Consider the following 23995-nt stretch of genomic DNA (forward strand, 5'->3'; position numbering starts at 1 on the left):
TCTCACCTATGAAAGTAACCTTGAAATAATTTACCTGTCTATTTCTTTATTTATTTTATTTATATAAGTATTTCAATTTCCACCTCCCTTTGTTGTTGTAAAACCTTATTTATATTTTGCACCACCACAAAAAACAATTTTATTTTATATTTTTTTATTCCTTTTTTAAACACCTGCTTCCTTGCCTGTGTTATTCTTATTCTTCTTATTATTATTACTTTCCTTGTTCCTTTCCTTTTTTTACCTTGCTGCACCCTTGTTTTTTCTTTCTTTTTTTCCTCGTGATTTCTGCCTTGGTTGGTGCCATCACAGACTATGATGTTCCAAGCCAACATGATGTCTCCCCAGTCGACGACAATGATGTCCCCACCGGCCATGATGTCCCCACCAACTATGATGTCCGGTACAGGTACCCCATTTTCCACCCCTACAGGTGCTGTCAATCCTATTCCTGCTATGGCCATCCCTATGTCAATACCACAGGTGAGTTGCACCAATTTTAAACGTCCACCTTATTTCTGTCTCCTTCCACCATCTCCTCCTTTTCCTCAGTCTTTATTATTATGATTATTATTATTATTATTCTGTTGCTGTGGTGGTTGTTATTGTTGCTGGTGGGGTGGCAGAAATAGGGAAGCAGCTGATGCCTTGTGGTATTTAGTTACGTGGCTTTATATTTAAATCCACTCTAGTAGTCCAGGAATTAATTTAACAATACCTTTCCCCCAAATTTGCTTTTGTGTCCAACATTAGAAATTGTCACCATCATCATCATCATCACCTTTGTTATTCATGGTTTGAGAAATACATCAAGAATATTCTTTCTTGGAACAAGAATTAGGTACATTTTGGAGAACATGGAAGACATGTATTCAAACTTAACCAGAATATTTATGGTTCAAGATTAACAACTATGTCTAAGGTTAATAAAAATTTTTCAAAAGGGTTCACAATACAGTGTATGTCCTAATAATGTTTACAGATCCTAGTATCATTATTTTCTGGAATGTGTCTGTTTCTCACTTTATGGGGAATTTGTTATGTCTTAGAAATGGTTGTGTTACTCCATTTGTACTAATTAAAAAGAAGTATAGATAATTTTCCTTTACTATCACAAGATTTTTTAATTCAATATTCAGGTTGATGTAATACCTTAGCTTTTCAGTTCACTATTACACAGCATCATAGGTATTTTGGTATCGCTATGTTAATAATGTTGTAAGAGCTTTTGCCATGGAGAATGATGTAAGACTTGTTATTTGCTCTCTGGTGGTCTCTCATAATACTAAAATTTCACAGTATTTACACATTGTTATTATCTAAGGCAGCTAGTGGTCTATATGAGTACAAAATATCTCTTCCATGAAGCAATTGAAATTTTATTTAACGGCTAAGCATTCTGTAGAGCAGCTTTGCAATGTAGTAGGTTTTTGTTTCTTTTTTAGCTAGTGTGGGTGTTCCCCATATGCTGTGATATCATGTATTGTTTCAAGTGATACTCCACAGAGATGACCTTTGTCATTTATACTATAGGATTTGTGTATATTCATTTCAATATATCAATGGTGAAGGTCAGTTCCTGTATTTTACATTTTGTTGCCTCCGCTGACATATCCAGGCCAGAAATAGTCTCTATAGACACGTGCATGATTATATAGTCTTACCTTAGAAATAGAATTTCTGTGTAGACCTTTCCCAATCGTATTTTTTAGACCATGTTGGCATGGGGACATTATCACAGTCCCCATCATCATCATACACACAGCAATAGAGAACACTGGACAACTTAGGTATTGTGCATGTCTTGCAGTGTGAACTGGATGCCTTTTTTCATGCCACTGGTACCAGTGGCAAGGAAGACTCAAGAGATCCTTCTATTCTATATCAGTTCTTATTTGGAACTTATTCTACTCTTAGGTAGGCAGACTGATGCAGCTTGGGGAGTATCAACTTTAAGTACTTAACTCAAAAAAATTAAACTGGCCGTATCAGGCCTAAATATTCTGTCTGTCATGCTCAAACTGGCCATATCTGGCCTTTCACACCTACCTAACAATGTCATTTTAAAAATAAACAATCACATCATTAAAACCTCAAAGCTACAAGATAATGTATGATTACTTCAAAATAAAGTGAATAAATGAGCATTACATTTGACAATAATCTGAATGCTAAACAGTAAAATATATCAACCCTAGTATATTTATTGAGGACCCTTTACTTTATTCATAGGCCAAAATACAAAGAAAATTTATATAAATATATACATTATAATAAAGACACACACATGCACTTTTTCTTTCTTCCATACACACACATCTTAAGATGAATACACACCAAGAAACAGCAAGTTTCTCAGTGAAAGAATGATAACAAGAAGGATGTTAACAGCCTGTTCATAGCCAGACACCAATATCATAATAAGTTTCATTTATGATTTTGGTGAATCATTTGATTGTTTGATTCTAGTGAGGATTTATTTATTTATTACATCCGCTTTAGCAAAGGCAGAGGTATTGTTTTCAGTTGTGTTTGTTTGTTTGTCCATGGACAAGATATCTCAAGAACCACTGGATGGATTCGGAAGAAACTTTCAGGAATGTTTGGCCTCTTGACTGGCATGGACTGATTAGATTTTAGTTTTCTCATTTGTGAGAGCAGTCAAGTTTATTTCAGGTTTTCTCATTTTAAAAATCATCTCTGGTTAATCATTAGGAGGATGTTGGTGTTGCCTTGGCTGAGGTTTGCGCTCTCTGAGTGCTCTTGTTTATTTATACATTTCTTTCATTGTTTCCCCATATGGTCTGCTTTCTAGTTTACATGTATCATTTCACATGTCACATCTACATTGCTAACATAGTCCTGTCAAATTGAGATTTATTCCTATTCAACATATGGAAAGCTTGAGGAAAATCACACAATATCTAATCTAAGTAAAAATAATGACCAGTTCTTCCCCATTCCCACTTCTTTTTCTCATACAAAATAATTTTTATTTCAATTATTATCATAGTAAATATAAAATCCTCTATGAATGCCTCCTGTATATTTGAAACTGACTGAGCCATTTTCCAATTTCCTATCTCTTTAGAACTGCTCTCTTTTGGACCTTTCTTTGACTACTGCTCACCTACAACCTCCCTGACAAATATTAGGCCTTACAGTCTTCAGCAACCCTCTCATTCAAACTCTCTTCTTTCCTTTTCATTATCAAGAATGTAATAGAAATGCTGTATTCCCATGCAAAGGACCCTTATAACACCTCAGTTACAAATATTTGTTAGATGTTTTACCAAGCATAAATGCAGAATGATTCCAAAAATAGTCATCATCGTTTAACATCCGCTTTCCATGCCGGCATGGGTTGGATGGTTTGACTGAAAACTAGTAAGCTGGCAGGGCTGCACCAGGTTCCAATCTGATTTGGTAAGGTTTCTTACCAAATCAGGCTGCCCTTCCTAATGCCAACCACTCCAAGAGTGTAGTATCAGTATTTATTATTATTATTTCTAATAGTTTTAAGAAAGGCAATTGTTAAAAAGTGAAAAAAAGAAAATCTTAAAATCACATCCCACTGCCTTAAAAAAGAAAAGACACATTTTTTTACATAGTATCCTTAATGGATGACACTGTAAAAATGATGAAATTGTCACAGTCTAGATGTTTTTAATTAAAGGCCTGCTGGATGACAGCCTAGGGATTAATAACAACAAACCATTACTTTTCACCACTTAGTATATGCTCACATATCTTGAATGTTGTACACACACACACACACACACACACACACACACATTCTGTGTCACAAGCAAGCAATGACTATCTTCATGGTGGGCAAAGCTTTATTCAGCAATACCATGTAATTGTTGACTAATGAACCAACAAAAGTATCCATGTGGTCACTTGACTCACCAGAAATAACAACTAAATTGCTCTCAAATCACACCCTATCATTTTAAGTAAGGAGATGATACATTAGACTTGAAATGGTGAGGTGAACATTACTATATAGTCTGTGATTTTTTTTTTGTATACATTTGCAAGCATTTTTCTTTGTATGACAAATTGAGCACGTTACCTTTTGTAAAATGTCTTTGTATTATTATTATTATTATTATTATTATTAGTTTTTGTTGCTAATTTAGTATGTTTTTATGCATGTTTTAGATTTCCATTCCAATTTTTATTTTTTCTATTTCCATTTCTCTTCACATCCAAACAGGACATTTTCTAGTATTTTACATAAATGTTATAAACTCTTTTCTGAAAGCGTTATGTGATTTTCTCTCACTCCCAATAACCCAAAATGGATATTTAGAAACCTGAATCAGAAAAAAATTTTGGTAATTCAGCGTTTTATAGGTTCTTAACAGGAAAAAAATCTAGTAGATGTTTTGTAAAGATTTGATAATAGTCGAAGAATTTTCTGATACTTTCAGCAAGTAGTCTAACTGAGACATGTCGAGTTGAGACATAGGAAATACAATGAAATGATTTGCAATGCATTTGAATTCCTTATCAATAAACTTATAATTTCTAGTGTTGAAATAAAAAACTTCAACCATTTCAAATCTATAATGAATTTAGTTTACATTAAATATTAAAGTTAAAATTATTAATGTTTAAACAGAACAGCATTGAGACTTCCTGGTAACTTTATTCTGAATTTACTCCAATCTTTTAACCTTTCCTTTTGAAGTTACAGCAATTGTATGTTGTAAATTTGTCTTAACAGTTTATACAGTATCAGTTCTACATTATGACTTCATTGAGATGAATGATTGGTGTGAATTCTAATATGACTATAAAATTATTATCTGTCTATCGTCTGGCACCTGTGCCAGTGGCACGTAAAAAGCACCCACTACACTCATGGAGTGGTTGGCGTTAGGAAGGGCATCCAGCCGTAGAAACGTTGCCAGATCAGACTGGGCCTGGTGCAGCCTTCTGGCTTCCCAGACCCCAGTTGAACCGTCCAACCCATGCCAGCATGGAAAGCGGATGCTAAACGATGATGATGATGATCTGTAATGTAGTTGGGATTGTCAAGACAATAAAAGACCATCTTAAGTGTTTTATGGTATTTCTGTTTTAACTATCTCTGTTTTAAGTTTGCATCCAAAAAGATTAATATGGGAATCAATAATCTATGATATTCCGTTTGTCATAACATGTGTTTGAGTGTTATGCTTTTAACAACCTTGACTATTGGATGAAATTAAAGGCATTTCTAAACTCTATAAATTTATGCATCAAAATACAAATAAAGTTATTATACTAGTAATTATTACTACATTATGAGTAGGAGTTACAGGCAGGTGGGGTGGATCAATTTAATTGATTATTTCTGTCTCATATATAAACTGGCTCTGTATATTGTGGTAAGAAATAAATATCAAACAATCATATGCAATTTGAAATAGAAAGCCTGCTAGAACCCTGTGAGGCAAGTACTCAGTTGAATTTTTACTAGAAAGCATTTCATTTCACTTGCACCACAAATATATTTCCCTCTCATGCTAATCCTAAGATACAGGTACCGTGTACATTATCAAAAGAAACCAAAGTTTAGTAATCTTGTCACTTTTGATATGAAATATAAAGATCTTGTGATTTTGTATCTGTGTTCCATTCTTGACTCTCAGTCAAAAGATATTTATCTCATGTCTTAGAGCTACATTTAGTCAGTTGCTTAACTTTTTCAACTTGGGACATACAGTTAAGTGTGAGAAAACCTATCAATTTCTGGGAGTAATAGAATGGCTTTAACTCAGAGGATCAAATCTGGATCACAGACTTTGTGCATTGGAAACTTACCAGCTATATAACAATGCTCACTAGTCAAAAGGCATCATATTTAATTATCCCATAATGTCTCTTAACTCCATTGTTTTCATTTTCAGACCTCTTCAAACAACAACACCTGGACAGATTCCAGTGGACTTAACATCAGCTTAGAGTCCTTGAACCCAAATGCTCGTTTTCAGAAATCAACAGCTCCATCTATGAACCAACTGCAACAACAAGGGCTTATGGCAAAAGGTAACACTTTCTCTATATTCTCTTAACTTTATCTAATGATATAACAAAATGATAGTTTTATACGAATGATATCTTCTTTTTGTTGGAAAGTTTGAGCTCTGACTTCTTTCATTTGGCTGATGAGTCCATGAAGCAGGTGTGTCAGTCTTATATTGTACCATTTTCATAGAATAATTCTGTATATCACTTAAATTTGGGACAAATAATTTATAAGTTAATTTTCATTAAAAAGTGGTTATATTAACTTTTAACATCCTGTTGAAAATGTTCTAAATTAAAAGCCCAGTCCTGTAAAGATTCTATTACAGAACAGAGATGAAAGATCAAGAAAGAGATAAGAGTTTTTCTCCTTTATATTTGAGAGTTCCTAACTTCTTTCAAAATGAATGTAAACATGTTTAGTATGACTCTTTTGATATGCATTTCAGGACTAGCTGACTAATGTAGTCCTGTAGACCAGTGCTACTCAAAATGGTTGTCTGCGGATTGGTGCCGGTCTGCAAGCCATCAGCTACCGGTACACGGCAAGTTTCCAGAAAAGAAAGAAACATTATAAAATGATTATGTAATATTGTATAATTTGCTTACAAAATAAATATAAGATTAAAAAATTGTCAGCTTTTATTATATTCATTATATATATTGTTTCCGGTATAAATTAATATTACTGGTCCCAGGCACATTGGAAAAAAAAACTGCCGGTACGCCACAACAGATAGTTTGAGAAGCACTGCTGTAGACTACTACATCTCACAGGAAGTAAAAAGTTAATTACTACTTTGATTGAGAATTGTAAAACTTTTGCTTCTTTATATTTATTTGTATACATAGAAAATACCTGCATATTTTATCGTGTCAAACTTTTTGATAAACTTCGATTTTAAAGGTTATTCAGCTTTCTTTGTTTTGTTATATATATTTGTTCTGCTCTTCATTAGTAACAGGCATGCCTTACTTATTTGTTTTCTAATCGCTAAAAAGAAAAAAAATTAATAGGAAGGCAATTTTTATTATTACTATTATATTAAAAGTGTGATATTTTTTGTAGTTTACTTAACTTTTACTATAGTTATTCTTTTGTCAGCAAATAAAGTTGTGATCCATTGAATTCAACAGTAGATTTTTCTGTAGATTTCTTCTCTGGTAAATCAGTCATTGTTAGCTTTACTTCAAAAGGTACCTACCCATTCTAACATGAGCAAATAATTTTTAACATAGGCACCAGTCCAGAAATACAAGGAAATTAGTGATATCAACCCTAGTACTTAAATAGTATTTTATTTTATCCACGTTGAAAGGATGAAAGGCAGAGATAACCTCAGCAGGAATTTAAATCATGATATTGAAGCAAATATCACAAGGCAATTTTGAGCAGAGTGTGTTAGTCAATACCATTGACCCCACCAGTACTTGATTGATACTTTTGTTCAACCTAGAAGGATAAAGGTGAAAGTTGATTCTACTGAGGTCAACTTTACTTTTCATCCCTCTAGGATCAATAAAATACAGTACCAGTCAAATACTGGGGTCAGTGTAATTAACTAATGCCCTCTTCTCAAAAGCTACTGGCCTCTCCCTAAATCAAAAACTATTATTATTGATGACTTGTTGCATTATGTCAAACAACTGTTATCATGTCTGTGACAACTCTGTCAGCTGAATCCATTGTGATGATCACACCACCGCCCACTTTTAACCAAGTAGGGCAGGTGGTGTTCCTCGGACTAGTGTAGTGGTTCTCAACTGGGGTCCATATGACCTTTGAGGGTCTTTATTCTTTTACTTGTTTCAGTCATGTGACTGCGGCCTTGCTAGAGCACCGCCTTTATAAAAAAATATGGAAAGCTTCATGAATTTGCATGTCATCCTTGCGCTGGGGCCATGCCAATCTTTGTATCATTCTAATTTTAGAATATGTACTGCCGAGATTTTCTTGTTAAAATTTATGTGCAATAAATCAGTTATAATTCTACTGTGCACTGTATATTTTAACAATTTTTATACAATTCCTAATAATATTTAATTATGAAAAAATATAATAGTGTTTTTTAAATAGCAAATGGCTATAAGGGCCCATTTGTGTAAAGTAGGACTCAAAAGGGCCCATAGGTGAAAAAAATTTGAGAACCACTTGTCCAGTGGTTATGGCAAAAGAGGATGTGTGAATGACAAAGTTAAAAGGATAGACACTTCTTTCTTCAGTCAAGCCTTCATCAACTTTTTAATGTTCCACTTGGAAAGGAAAGTGAGGATGGAGAGGAAAGTGCTATATCTTGATGAATTTATAAAAACATGTAGCAAAAATGGTTAGGGAGAATGGCCTTACTCTAAGCATGCAACTGTAGATTGGACAGCAACAGTTGGGTGAAGGTGCCATGCCTTTGATCCAAGGTAATCTAGGATCTGTGGGGTTCCTTGATTGACCCCAGTTGGAATTTCTCTTGTATCAGGAGGATTGCATCATTCATGTTATCATATACTTTGTCTATATGTACTTTAATCTCATTTCACTGTCTTGTCCATTTCTTTCTCTTCATTTTTGTTACCCCCCCCCCACACACACAAATTGCTGACTGTCTAAGTAATGTCCTCCTCATCTAAAAGAAATTATTATTATTAGTATTTCTTTTTATCTCAGGTTTTGTTGTAACTCCTGGAGTCTTGCATGCATAACAGGCTTGCTGCCTGCAGCCTATGGTACCATGCTGTTCTTTTCAATATTATTATTATTACTATTATTATAATTATCATCATCATGGTGAGCTGGCAGAATTGTTAAGCACACTAGAAAAAGTGCTCAATGGTATTTCATCCATCTTTACATTCTGGATTCAGATTCTGTCAAGGTCAACTTTGCTTTCATACTTTAGAGGTCAATATATCATGTGCCTGTTAAGCACCGGATTCAGTGAAATTGACCAGCTCACTCTCTCAAAATGTCTGGCTTTGTACCTATAATGGAAAGAATTATTATTATTATTGAATGAGAGAGCAGTGCATGCCATCAAAGTGACACTAGGATAAAATATACGAAGCCCAGTATACCCATCATGACTACCCGTCTGATAAAGGTACACCAGATTCGTGCATCACAACCATATGTGTGCGACATGGTGATCTCATATCAAGATAAACAGTGCATGACCCTGCAGGTGGGGTATTATTGTTATCATCATTATTATTATTAAAGTAGCAAGCTGGCAGACTTGTTAGCACGGCAGGCAAAATGCTTGATGGCATTTTGTCTGTCTTTTCATTCTGAGTTCAAATTCCACTGAGGTCAACTTTGCCTTTCATCTTTTCAGAGTTAATAAAATAAGTACCAGTTGAACACTGGGGTCAATATAATCAGCTTACTCCACTACACACTCACACACACACACACACATACATGCTGAAATTACTGGACTTGTGCCAAAATTTGAAACCATTGTTATTATTACATAGTGATGTGATGTGGTAGAAACAGCAGAGTATCAAACTGAATTCTTTACACTAGTCAGTTACATTCCTGTATGCACTACTTTTAAAAGCCTAAATGAGCTGACAGTGACTACCAGCAGAATGCAATCTTCATTTACTTCCCTTGGCTTAGTATTCTTTTTCTAAACATTTTATTTGCTCTATTATATAGTATCCCTCCCGATATAATTTATATGCATACATGTGTGTGAGTTTTGCTTATTTTTTAAGTTTGAAGTGGATCTACTAAACCAAATAGAGGTAATATATGCAATAAAGTTCAAAGAGTACAGAGTTTTTGTCCTACTTGATAGGTAGCCTGTATTGCAGCTAGTTGGTTCTTTATCTTTACTCATTCATTTTAGTTTTAGCATTTTATCTATGATAGGACATCCTTTCTATCCCCAACCACCTTGCAGAGCATTTTAACCCCTTGCAGACAGGAAGCAGTACTGACCACATTGAAACAATGTGTGTGTGTGAGCAGTGCAATGTCTCGCTCTGTGCAGCACCGTGTTTTCAAATATACCACACTGAGAAAAATCTGTAAATATAAATTCTTGTAAAATTCCTTGTATGAAAAATGATGTATTTTCTGAACAACCTAATACCAGTACATAGCACAGACTGTCAGTACTAAAACTATCTGCAAGGGGTTAATGTACTGGTAAATATAGGGGTTACTTTATAAAAACTGATTGAGTTTTAAATGTTTTAAAATCTGATAAAGAGTTATGTTTAAAAAATCTTGAGCTTTTTGGGGTTTTTTTTAAAGTTTACCAATGTTATATTATTAGCTCAATTTAAAGCATATTATTAGCTACACTTGCAATTTTTGCACATACATTTCTGTTTTAATATTTTTTAATACTTAAATATGTGTATTCTGTCTGTCACAAATACACATATATTTGTGGAATAATTGATTTCTAATGTGGACACAAAACCAGATGGTATAGTTACTGATAAAACATTTAAAATAATTTCTCTCTCTCTTTCTCACTCTACTGTCTGTCCTTTCTCTCCTTTTAACTTTTGCTCTGTTTTATCTTTTCAATAAAACGTATGTCCTCTTTACACATGTTTTTTAATAAATTTTTTATTCATTCCTTGCACCTCTCCTAAAAAAAATTAGAAAGAAAAATCAATTTTTAAAATTTTATTTGAGTACAAAACTGAAACAGCTTTTGTATACTGCAATTAACAATAGCTAATAATAACATGTTTCTAAGGTGGCCGACTCCTTTTAAGTTTACTAACCTTAGCTTGTTGCTTTCTAATTAACTATTCTTTTCCTCTTTTTGATTAAAAAAAAATTAATGATAAAATTATAGAAGCCAAGTAGTTAAAACATTTGTCTCCCTTGAATAAAAGAGGTTGTGGGTTCCTTTTATATCTCAGAATTGGTTGTTATGCTGTGGATGACAGTTTCAAATAGCCAAGCATGATACAGAGTTGCAAATATTAGACACTAAAACTATTACACATACACATGCACAAAAAAGATTGTGTGAATGACCTATGGATAAAAAAGTGGCAAAGTGTTGGAAATTGATGTGTATATGTTAAGATTACTGTTCTATGATGATGATGGTTGTGATGTGGGAGTGAGGGAGGGGACGAAATTGTAGTATTAGTAGAAATATCCTTTTCCAGCAAAATAGTAGCAGTAAAATCTGTTACAGAATACTACTACTACTACTACTTGAAAGCAGTTTATCTTGTACTGTTGCAAAGTTCATTGATCACTTTTTGTAAGGAGAACAATAGTCATAAAATAATCAGATGTTAGTAACTAAGTAAAGCTCAGCTGCAATATAACAGTAGTAGTAGTAGTTGTTGTAAATAAATATGGTGTTGCAGCTTTTGCGGTCTGGGGTCAGGATTTTGATTCTCAGACTAGATAGCACACTGTGTCCTTGAGCAAGGCACTTCATTTCGTGTTGCTTCAGTCTGATCAGCTAAAAATGAGTAACTGCAGCAGTTGGAAGTGAGGTTAAGCATGTGACAGACTGGCATTCCATTCAGTGGGAGTTTGTGTTCTCAGTCACTTATAGAAGCTGGGATTCGCTCTAGCAGCCCAATAGGCCTGTAGACTGACATTAAACCTCTAGCCTAATGGACCTCCCTACAAACTGAAGAGAGTACTAGTAGTGATAGCTGTAATGATTTCTTACATTGCCATAAGACTACAAATTTATACGTGAGAGGTGAGTTATAGTTGATCTCAGTATATGATTTGCATGTATTTTATCGACTGCTTGAGATTGGAAATAATTGAGAAACAGTTTTGTTTCACTTCTGATATTTTGATGACAAAGAGGGATTGGGGTGTTTATACCTATCGTCATCTACTTCTGCTTGAAATGAATTACTTTACTTCTAGGCTTTGTTCTATAATGTTTAATGTAGCTACAAGCAATGCAGGATATCAGATAGAAATAAAAGTTACATAACTCTTTATATACCAACCTGCTCAAATATGTGTGGTTATACGCTTGCTACTAATTCATCATAGTGTTTTGTATGAACTTGCTGTTGTGTTTTACTATAATGCAAAAGCAGAATAAATGAGCTGTTAATCATCTCAGTTAGTTAACTAAGCCTTAACTTTGAACAGTTTGCTGGTGGTATATCACTAGTAAGGACTGTGGAGTCCTATCTAATGTTGCTACAACAAATTATTAATAACAATAAAACTTGAACAATTTTGCAGCTGGAAATCTTGGGGCTTTCTATGACTTTTCCATAATTAGAAGTTTAGTGAAAGCATGCAATGACTTGTAAGCAATCCCCAAAAATGTGTTTTATTTAATGTTATTTTTAGTTATTTAAACTTTTATACAAATAAGAAAAATGATGGAACTTAAGTTTTCTTTTTTGTGTGCCCTATACAATAATTTAATCCATTATGGGATAATTCAGATATTGCTAACGTACTTAATTTATGGAGCTCAAAATGAAGTCTAATTTTAAATATTTATGCTGTGAGGAAAAGACAGCATTAGCTCAATGAAGATTATTTTAATAATTTCAGCAAATAGAGTAGACAACTTTGTATACTTTCATAACTTCAGACCAAAATGCATCCAAACTTGTCTTCTATGCTTGCTGATATTTGCTATTAGGTTGTGTAGTGTGTTTCTTATCACATAAGCATTTTTAATTATATATTTTATACTCACTGCATTAAATATTTTGATGTAAACTATTGTTCCACTGTGGTTGGTGTCTCTGAGCAATTAACTTCCATGACAGATTAATTAATTGATATTCATCATGACTGCTAGAGAAGTTCCTTGTTAAAAACAATATCATTATAGCCTGTAATATGATGTAATTAAAATAAAAGACAGTCTCAGATGACATGATTATGCAGTATCATGGTATATGTATATATGTTGGTCTAATTGTGTGCTTTTGTATGTGACTATAATCCATACATAAATCTGAAAATTATTCATGATATATTTTGATAGTTGCTTCTTCATACCTATATAGCCAGTAAATAATTAAGCCAAGTCTGGCTACTGGACAAATTTTTATGGCTAAAGGAATTTGGTCTTAGTATTTCAGCTAGTAAATATTCTAAATTTGTTTTACACAGAAAGGGATTAAACATGTTTTGTTACATATGGCAAGATGTTCAGATTCATTTAAACAATTAAAGGAAGTTTCTGATGGAAATATTGTAACTGAGAAACAGTTTAGTCTTTGAATTTCCTTTGATCAGTTATCTCTCGCAACCCTCTTCTGTACCATGGTTTCTGTCTTAGCTTTCACTTCAGTTGCAGATACACCTGGTTCTGTGGTACCACATGTAACTTTGTCTAGCTGATATATCCTCATTTGTTATCTAAATCTTCAAACCAACTATGTTTAGTCATTTGCCTTGTTATAGAAGTTTCAGTATTGCATTCTTTTGATGAAACTCATAACCATATTTTTAGGGGATTTAGTGTATTAAATTAGATAGACCTTTATTGATCTTGTAGATATGAATGATTAAGTCAACTCCAGAGACAGTTTTAACTGAGAACCTGTACCAAACTAGATATGATAAGGAATAGAATTTACCATAAATGTATAAATGACAATAATGATGCATGGGTGCAAGCAAGGCTGTGTAATTTAGACAGTCACTTCAGAACCACAGTCCTAGATTTGATCTCTCTGTTCACTATATCCTTGGACTGGCCAATGGCTTGTAAGAGAAATTTGCTTGATAAAAACTATATGGAGCCCCATATATCTGTATGTATGTATATATGTACATGCATTTGTATGTATATATGTACATGCATTTGTATGTATGTATGTAAGCATTTATATATACATACATACATTGAAATCCATCATTGTATAAAATTAAAAGATATAAGCATTATTGAAAAACCTGTATTCCTTGTGAGAAGCCCACTGAGTTACAGACATTTCTCTATCAACCTTGTCGTCAGAAATGCAATGAACCAGTGACATTGTCCCATTAACCAACAATATCACTTTTGTTCATAAATAGCATTATATATAATATGTATGTATATGCATATACTCTCTGTGCTGTGTGTATATATGTATGTATATATGTATTGTGTGTATGTGTTAATCAAACAATTGTATAAATATATATGAACATGCCCATGTTCATCATAATTTTTAATTGGCATGTTATGTGTTAAGAAGAAACCAGACTGCTGGAGCCTAACCTACTGTTGGCTATTGAGCAAAGTTGCAAATTAAAGGCATGAAGAGTGAATGAACTGAAACTCCACTGTAAATTGATGAATCTCACAATTTATATAGACTTGAGTTACTAGTGCTAAATGTATAAGTACCTATATGAGTATTTATGCATTCACACACAAACTAGGGATTTATATATAAGTGAATTTGTCTGGGGATTTGAACCCTAACCCTAGTCTCAAAACATGTAGTCGTTTTTAAATTTCTTAATGGATTTATTCAAATACTAAACCAGTTTTGTCGATTTTTTTTTTTTTTTTTTGCTTATCAATGGTATAAATAGATGAATGAATAAAGGGCTTAGAAGAGTTATTTTAAACTTTCCTAAACCCTTTATTTATTTATTTATTTATTTATTTGTACCATTGATAAACAAAAAATTGTTGAAACTGGTTTGGTATTTGAATAAATCCATTACTAAATTTAAAAACGACTATACATTTTGAGATTCAGGTGCATTTTCAAACCCCAAACAAATTCTATATATTTTTCCTGCATGGGAATATAGTTCTTTTCTCTCTCTCTCTCTCTCTCTCTCTCTATATATATATATATATATATATATATATATATATACAGAGAGAGATAGTCACAAGGTTGTATTTGCAAACATTTTTACTTGCAAAACAATTTTACAAAGAAATAAAATTCAAAATCTTAGGTGAGGGAATCTTAAAGAAAATCTCAGAACTCAACTGCAGAAAACTCACTGTTCATCATACAAACCCAAATGTAAGGTTCTGCAACTGCTGATTTCCATAAAACTGGTCCCTTGATAGTAGGTGCCTAAAGACAAACCTGATATACTCAGCAAAGGTTGCTACAGTTTCCTCAGATAAGAACTACATGGACCTAACTTCAAAGGAGTTGAAGCACTAACTTGCCTAACACCTGTAATCATTCATCCTCAGCAAAGGATCAGCTAGCATGCTAACTACATATAGAAACTCAATCACTCAAACATACCTTACTCCATTCATTACTTGGAGCATATTAGATATGGCAAGGTCATAAAACGTAGCAGCAAGATTCTGCCTTCTTTGCTTCTTGGAAGGTAATAGTCCTCTTTAGTATTCAATATATGCTCAACTTCAAAACTGAAATAATATGTATAAATATAGATTTATACATATATATTATATGTGTATGCTTGAACTTTGTTGGGGGATAATGAAGCTGTGGTATAGTGAAATATTTCTGACCATATTTTTGACAATATTCTGTAGATGACATAAATGTTTGTGGTTGCAGTGTAGTGCTTCACTTGGTTTGTGATTAGGATAGAAGAGACTCTTATCAAGGTTGAGGGTATAGAATAGGCCAACAGCTTAATCTGCAGAAACCAGTCAAATTTTAAGTGCATTTTCCTAGCATGTAGTATAATTCTAGTATTACAGTTGTTCATCCTTGAGAAGTTCTTGACATATTCAAGTGTAGTGGCATGTTAATGATCAGAGGAGTGTCTATGAAATTGAAAGGAAAGGTGTCTGCTGCATGTGTAAGAAGTGCTATGATTTATGAAAGTAGAACATGGTTAAGGAATGTGGAATGGTAGAGAAGGGTTGAAAAAACAAATGAAGTGAGAATAATAATATGTGGGTTATTGGAGTATCACTGAAAAATGGAGGAAAACAATGAATTGCAGAGAATAATGAAAATAGTCTGTTTTAGATGTCTTGAGGATAAACAATGAAATAGTTGGGTCCTGTGTTGAAAAAGAATGAAATACTGGGTGAAAGAAGTGATGGAAGTGAATGTGGAAAGAAGTAGACAAAGGGGTTAGATTGAGAAAGACATGGCTAAAGGTGATGGAGGAGGAAATGAGAGAAAGGAAGTTAGTGAGGAGAGAACAAAATGGAGAAGACTGTCACAGGGCTTGTAAGGTTGATTTCTGCTTTAGCGGGGGTGGGGGCTTAAAATATTTATTATAAATGTTAAAAAACTGTAAGCAATTGCTACCTTAGGGAGGCTATGGCTTAGTGATTAGGGTGTTGCACTCATATTCATAAGATCATGGTTTCAATTCCCAAGTGCATTGTGTTTTATACTACTCCAGTTCATTTAGTTGTAAATGAATTCTAGTAATAGCTGGGAAGTTAACCTTGTGATAAACTGACATCCTATTCGGGGGAAGAGTGTTGTAAGTTGTAATTTCAGTATGCCATGGCAACCGGGTTAAGCTCTGGCCTTATGAGTCATTGGGCTTTGGACTGATCTACTGCTCCTTTAGCAGTAATTGTTTTTCAAAAACTCTAATCTGTTGTGCTAATGTCCAAACTGTCAATTTCAGTGTCTCTAGGAATTATATCAGCCAAACCAAAAATTTCTTTAAATTTTGATTTTGTCAACACATTCATGCATTTAAGAAACGTGAAAGAAAATTTGTCACAAGCCTCTCCTGACATATTTGCTTTTAAAAAGAAACAGAATCTGTGGTGTTTAAAATTCAGTAGTCAATCCTTTAGCCATGCTATTCAATATTTACATGGTAGTTTTCATTCAAATTTACACTGTAAATTTTACTCAAGTGATGAATTATTTATATTATTTCAAGGAAGTTATAGATTGAATGAGTGTTTTTATGATTTTAGGTTTTGGTAGATGTGCTTCAAAATTCTTACTTTGCAAATCTGTTTCCAAACAGTTGACTGCTGAAATAAACTCGCAAAAATTGGAGTGACAAAATTTGTATACTTTTAAAATCCCTAAAGACTTTTGTTTCTCATGAATTGTAACATAAAATTATCACACACATACACACATATCTGAGGGATGTGCCATAAGTGAGCAAAATGGATCCAGATTGCATAATTTATCTTCACTAAAACACATCTAAAACGACTTTATTAATTAATTTATGAGACATTAAATGATGATGATGAAGTGATATTCTAATGCAAATACTCTAGGTGCTTAATATGCAGGATAGACATAGCTTGTGTGTGTGTGTGTGTGTGGTTTAATCATCTGCATTTATATATGTTATGAAGGATGGCATGTGCAGGATAGTGTTTAGGAAATTGCATACTTCTTGCATTGTCAGAGCAAGTAACCTTGCATGGTTGAATTCATGAAAGAAAATACCTTAAGTTTACAGTCTGTATCTCATCTAACCTTACTATATATATGAGGGAATATTATTCCAAACTTACAGGGAAAAATTCAATTTAGCCTGAAACCATGGTATGGGTTGATTATATGGCTACATAGACAATCTCTCTCACAAGAACACTTGCATACACACATTAGTATTGCGTATGTGTGTATATTAAGAAATATATATAGTATGTTTGAGAATATATTTAATGTACATACATACTCTCACATGCATACAATGTTTGGAAAGGATGGGGGAATCAGCAACAGAATCAAACAAAACAGGTAACAGAGGAGGAGGAGGAAATAAGAAAAATAAAAAAAGAATTAAGTCAGAGGCATGTGTAGGAATGGGTTTAGTACTAAGTGTGTAATTCTCTTCCATTCCGTGTACAGGCGTAGTTATTTGGTACCCTGACTCTGCAACAGCAGCAGCAGCGGCAGCAGCAGCAGCATCGTCTACAACTTACCCCAATGCAACAGTGTCAGGTACTTTGCTGTTCTCAGCCTAGACTTGTTCAAGTTTTTCTTCCTTCATCATGCCTCTCCTGCTCAAATCTGTCTCTCTTTTTCTTCTTCTTTGTATCTTTCTAAATCTCCACTTGCACCATCACTATGTAGTATTTTATCATTCTTTGGCTGTGTGATGTTGTGAACTTCAGTCCAGGAACCACTTTTTTCTGCATGGTTTTGTTATCTTTTTTTTAAATTCTCTTTTTCCTTTTTTTTTTGTTTTTGTTATTTTGCATGACCTTTGAACTAAAGGGAATTGATGCCTCAATAATTTATTTTTTGATTTCCAAAAGGAGATCTTTATTAGTATGATTATTAATATATTAATATTTTTAAAATAAAACCTAATCATTGTTAATATTATGACATAGGTGGTACCATACCTAAAAACGTAAACTCAAGGCATGGTTTATTACTAATTAAGAATGATTATTTTGGCATTGTCTTTCCATTGCCTAACCTGCCTTACCTTGATATTCTCATGCTTTATCTCACAAATATCTCTCTCCTTCTCTGTCTCACCTTTCTCTCTCTCTCTTCTCTCTCACTTACTCTCCCCCTCCCCAATAGTCATCATTCATTGTCAATCGCTGTTTTTGTGTTGTGTTTCTTGGAATTTTTTTTCTTTTGATTTTAGCTTATTTGACATTTTATGCACAAACATATGTAATCATACATACACACATGTACATATGTACACACACATACACACACACACGCACCTGGTTGTCTGTGTGTCTATGTGGTTTGGGCTTTACAAAAATGTGTCACTTGTCATGTCATCAGCTTCAATTATTTTTAATTAGCTGTTCTTTTGAAAAGACTTCTTTGGTTTGGTTATTTTCTTTACTACTTTTGTAGTGCATTTTATTTTTATTTTCATTTCTATTTCACACTATTGGGTAGAAAACAGAACTTTGCCTATCTTGTTTTTCATATATATTTTTTTCATATATTTTTTTACCATTGACTTTTTTTGTGCACTGCTCTATTTCAGCTTTTGGCTTTTATGTATGTATGTATGTGTGTGTGATCATTGTTTTCAGATCTGCTCCTCCATGCTAGTATGGGTTGAAAGCAATTTTTTGAGGCAGTGTTTTATAGGTGGATGCTCTTCCTGATATCAAGTCTTTTAGTTGCCTTTTATGACTTGCAAGAACATGGTGTACCTATTGTCAAACTCCCAATATATATGGGATGTGTGTGTGTGAAAAAGTCCTGTCATTGAATTGTTCCTTATTTAAAAGACTTAGAGGAATATTATCCTGTTTAGAAACAGGTGAGAGCTGGTGACAGGAACAGCATCCAGCTGTAGAAAATCTGCTTCAATGAAATTTCATCTGCCCTATGCAAGCATGGAAAAGTAGGCATTAAAACTATGATGATAATGTATACATTTATGTATATAATATTTATGATAATCTCTGACATTGGTCTAAAGATAAAAATGTGTATGGTAAGGAGTATAGACGATTGAATTGAATTCAGTACATGCCTAGCATTTTATCAACCCTGTAGGGATGATTACCAATCAACTCTTGGAGGGGTTTTGAGACTCTAAAAGGGAAAAAATGTAATATTAAGTATTTGGTCCTATGTTCTATTGTTTCTTCACAACAACAACAATAAAAATCACCAGTAAAATCCACCCCCACCCCCTTATAGAAAATCAGCTGTAACTCAAACACCACTACCAAAAAAATGTAAGAAAAATAAACAGATACATGATTTGCAAGTACAAGAGAGACTGGTAGAAAATAAAATGAGTTTCATTCTAATCTTTTCTACAGTTCTGTGCAGAGTGAATAAGAACAGATTTAGTAATTCTTGGTTTCATTTGAGCTGATTTAGTTTTGAATGCCCATATTAAGATCATATTGGGTCAATATTCATAAAGTATTGGAAACTTAGAGGCTAGCTATCTCATCTAGCCTCTCTCTTTACTATATCTCTTGATTTACTCTTTGCAGTATGACAGTTCATAACAAAACACAAGATGTGAAACAGTATTTAAGAAATTTTTTATTAACTTTGGGTGTTTTATTTATTATTATACTCTATAACCAACTGCTGAAACAATTTTTTCAGTTCTGTGGCATAATTCAAGAGAAAATTCTTGGATTTCTGTTGCATTTTCCTGGCACTTGGAAAGATTTTTTATTAAGCTCACTACTGCCAGCTGATAAACTGAAACATTTAAAGCAAACCTCATATTTATAGCAGTGAATTATATCTCTAATGGGGGTTGTTTCACAATTTGGATACCTTAAAATGATTGGAAATTAATTCCTTTCCCTTGCTGAACTCTTGTATAATTATTACATGTCATCTCACACACTCTACAGTAATAGAAACTCGAAGAATTGAATCTCTAAAGAGAAGAGTTATTTTTCTCTCTTCACCCGTAAAAATCCTTCATGTAACTTTAGACAATATGCCAGCTGGAAAATTATTGACATAAGATTAATATTGTGCCCATAAATTTAATCAACTTTTACTAATATAGATTATCATTATTTTTTGTAGACTGTAGTTTTCTTCCACCCTCATCTTTGAAATAATGATGTTCTAAAATAAAAAGAAATACAAATCTGATGTGATATGATCAGGTTAAAATAATATTAAAAGCAATATTATTATTATTATTAAGAAGAAGAAGAAGATGACAAACTGGCAAAATCATTACCATGCTAGACAAATACTTAATGGTATTTTGCTCACCTTTACATTCTGAGTTCAAATTCTGCTGGGGTCAACTTTGCCTTTCATCTTTCTATGGTTGATAAAATAAGTACCAGTTGGACACTAGGGTCAATGTAATCAACTTGTCTCCTCTCCCAAAATTGCTGGCCTTGTGTCAAAACTTAAAATCATATTTATTATTACTTACTACTACTACTACTAATACTACCTGTTGGAATCATGAGTGCATTGGACGAAATTCTTTGTGCCATTCATCCTTTCAGGGTTGATAAAAGAAAGTTCTAATCTAGTACTGGGACACAATATAGTTGACTAACCCATTCTTCCTAAAATTGCTACATATATATATATATAAGAAATCATTATTTATTACTATTATTGTTGTTTTTGTTGTTGATGTTGTTCTACACCCTTCCTAGGCAAATATTTGTATGCTCATTATGTAACAAATGCACAATAGTCTGTAAACTGCCAGTAAATAGATAACCTGTATAAAGGCTAATCATCCCTTGGGCAGTGATGCATATCTTAACCATTTTGCACTTGGTAGGAGGGTTGGTCTTAAAATAACCTGAACATTATGTGACATAAAAATGTTTAACAGCTCAGAAAGTTGGTTCTATTTTACACAAACACACATGCACACATACATACACTCACTCACTTATATAAATACACTTATATGTTTATACACACATGCACATATATATATTCACATTTTTTTACATACATTCATATATATGTATAGACACATATCATCATCTTCATTTAGCATCTGTTTTCTATGCTGGCATGGATTGGACAGTTTGACAGGAGCTGGCAAGCCAGAGGGTTGCCCAGGTTCCAGTCATCTGTCATGATATGGTTTCTATGGCCAGATGCCCTTCCAAGTGCCAACCACTTTATAGAGTGTAGTGGATGCTTATTACATGGCACCAGCATGGGTACTCTTTACCTGGCACCAACATGGATGCTTCTTATGTGGCACTGGTACATGTACTTTTTACATGGTGCCAGCATGGTACTTTTTATGTGGTGCTGGCATAGGTGCTTTTTACACGGCATTGACATGGGCACAGATTATGTGGTACTCGCACCAGTGCTTTTTATGTGGCACTGGCACCAGTACTCTTAATGTGGCACCAACATGGGTGCTTTTTGTGGCGTCATCTCTGGTGCTTTTTACACATGTATATACATTCATAAAAATATATGTGCACACACACTCATGCACACACTCACTCACATGCACTCACACTCACTCTCATGCACACACTCACTCCTCCCTCTCTCTCTCACACACAAACACAGGCAAACAAAATAATTTCAAAGTTATCTTGTAAATGATTATGTATTGCTTTTCTAGAGTAACTGACACCACAACATTAGTAATGTAGATAAATTAATAAATCTGTTCATTTTTAATTCAGTCTAATCATTCTAATAATGGTAATAAGGAAAATATATATTTCCCCAATCGTACTTCTTACACAAACCAACACTATTTATTATTCCAACTGTTATTTTATCTGATTTCTTTAAATTTCAAAATCACTTCCTTTATTTCACTTTCAGGAACACCTGGCAGTCAGTTCATGGGAACTACTCCATCTGGAATGAATGCTGCACCTCCAGGTCTTAACCAAAGAATGGGCTCCCTTAATTTGGGAGGTTCACCAGGTATCTATTGACTTTTTTCCTCCCTCTTTTTGCTCCAGTTTTTACTTGGCTGATGTTGTGATTTAGTCCAGGCCAACCTCAAGTAATCGAATTTATGATCAAAGGCATCCAGTCTATGGTAATTCTGTCTTTTTAAGAATATCTAAAACTACTTCATCCATAGTGTTTTTGTTTTTTTCATCTGACCCTTTGCATAACATTTTCATAAACATCCATGCTTGTTTTCAGACTTACCCCTTGTTTCATATGTTCTAACTAATATAAAGCCTTCTTTCACAAGCCCTAAATCATTCTGGTGGTTGAAAAAATTGGGAATGTGCATCATATATGATGGGGAAATATGTCTTCTGCATCACATGTGATACACAGGACAGGCAAAAGGTTAAGACAGTGGTGGGGCCAATATGATTTTTGCTGTTTCTAGAAGTTGTAACAGCTATGTAGAGTCTCTCTCATTGGTCTGTGCTTTGTACATAAAAAATGGTGGTGAGTGACAGTGGTAAATCATCATCATCATCGTTTAACGTTTGCTTTCCATGCTGGCATGGGTTGGACGGTTTGACTGAGGACTGGTGAGCCAGATGGCTGCACCAGGCTCTAATCTGATCTGGCAGAGTTTCTACAGCTGAATGCCCTTCCTAATGCTAACCACTCCGAGAGTTTAGTGGGTGCTTTTACGTACCACCGGCACGAGGGCCAGTTAGGCGGTACTGGCAACGACCACGCCCAAATGGTGTTTTTTATGTGCCACCTGCACAGGAGCCAGTCCAGTGGCACTGGCAACAACCTCGCTCGAATATATCAATATTTATATTTATTACTAGGTTCGATCTAATTGACTGGCCCCCTCCTCCAAAATTTTGGGCCTTGTGCCTAGAGTAGAAAAGAATATCTTCATATATAAAAGTAAGGTTGTGTGTCTGTCTCCTACGATTTAGATTCCTAACTACTCCCACATTTTGCGGTGCAGTTTAACCAAAACCTGGTATCTTATAGTCGTGATTCATATCGAGCCCTTCCGAGTATTAGCGTGTGTCTATGATGAGTCTACGATTTAAAAAAAAATTTTCCCCATTTTTAATGCATTTTTTTGCTATTTTTTGGCTTTAACTCTCTAAAAATGCTTATATAGTTATTTCCCTTACAAACCCGAGCAACGCCGGGCGATACTGCTAGTTTAATTATAAAAATACCATAGGATTTTTAAAACATCGAATGGCTATGGTGGTTTCATCCAAGTAAAATAGGAATCAAAGGGGTCTATAGGTAAGAAATGGTAGATAACCCCTGTTATAAAGTGTCATGGGTATTGATACTGTAGTATTAAGACATCAAATGCAACCCTTTATGCTAATGAATGTATTGTGAATGCTTCTGTTAAACTATACATTAAGAACTAGTACAATTGGGAATGGGTAATTGTTCAGTTTAGTTATATAAAAAAGTAAATAAAAAAGGGGGAGATAAGTAGTAAAAGAAGCAAAGGGACATTGGGTATTCAGTGGCAGAGAGAGAGAGAGAGAGAGTCTCAAGAAAGTGTTTTTTGGTCGAAGTACCTTAACTGAGCTTATATGAAGGTGGATTTTGCCTGGGTTTCACATAATCAGCGATGGATGGCGATCATATAATAAACATTGGTATCCTCAATGGTGGTGCCTCATGATCAAGATGTCCACACACAAAATATGGATGCAGGTGAAATGGAAGTTGAGACGACAGTTTGAGACATCAGATGAATTGTTTCTTTCATATCTGC

The 23995-nt window shown here is 33.9% G+C and overlaps 1 protein-coding gene and 1 non-coding gene across 8 annotated transcripts in view; one reads left to right on the forward strand and one right to left on the reverse strand.

Moving 5' to 3' along the window:
• Positions 1-23995, forward strand: part of LOC115223885 (clathrin interactor 1) — a 183733-nt gene that overhangs the window by 158527 nt on the left and 1211 nt on the right. For 4 of the 7 annotated variants that reach the window (XM_029794601.2, XM_029794626.2, XM_029794610.2 and 1 more), the window contains exons 12-15: positions 313-483; positions 5904-6042; positions 17740-17832; positions 22135-22239. In XM_029794601.2, the coding sequence (XP_029650461.1) occupies positions 313-483; positions 5904-6042; positions 17740-17832; positions 22135-22239 (508 nt within the window). Of the gene's footprint in view, positions 1-312; positions 484-5903; positions 6043-6470; positions 6653-17739; positions 17833-22134; positions 22240-23995 lie in introns of those variants that run through there. The other 3 variants (XM_029794642.2, XM_029794650.2, XM_029794618.2) reach the window with 3 other exon arrangements.
• LOC115208841 lies at positions 7874-7975 on the reverse strand. The gene has a single exon (XR_003881285.1). It is a non-coding gene; the product is annotated as a U6 spliceosomal RNA (small nuclear RNA).

The sequence above is a fragment of the Octopus sinensis genome, linkage group LG2 (genome assembly GCF_006345805.1).
Source record: "Octopus sinensis linkage group LG2, ASM634580v1, whole genome shotgun sequence".
Classification (NCBI taxonomy): Eukaryota; Metazoa; Mollusca; class Cephalopoda; order Octopoda; family Octopodidae; genus Octopus; species Octopus sinensis.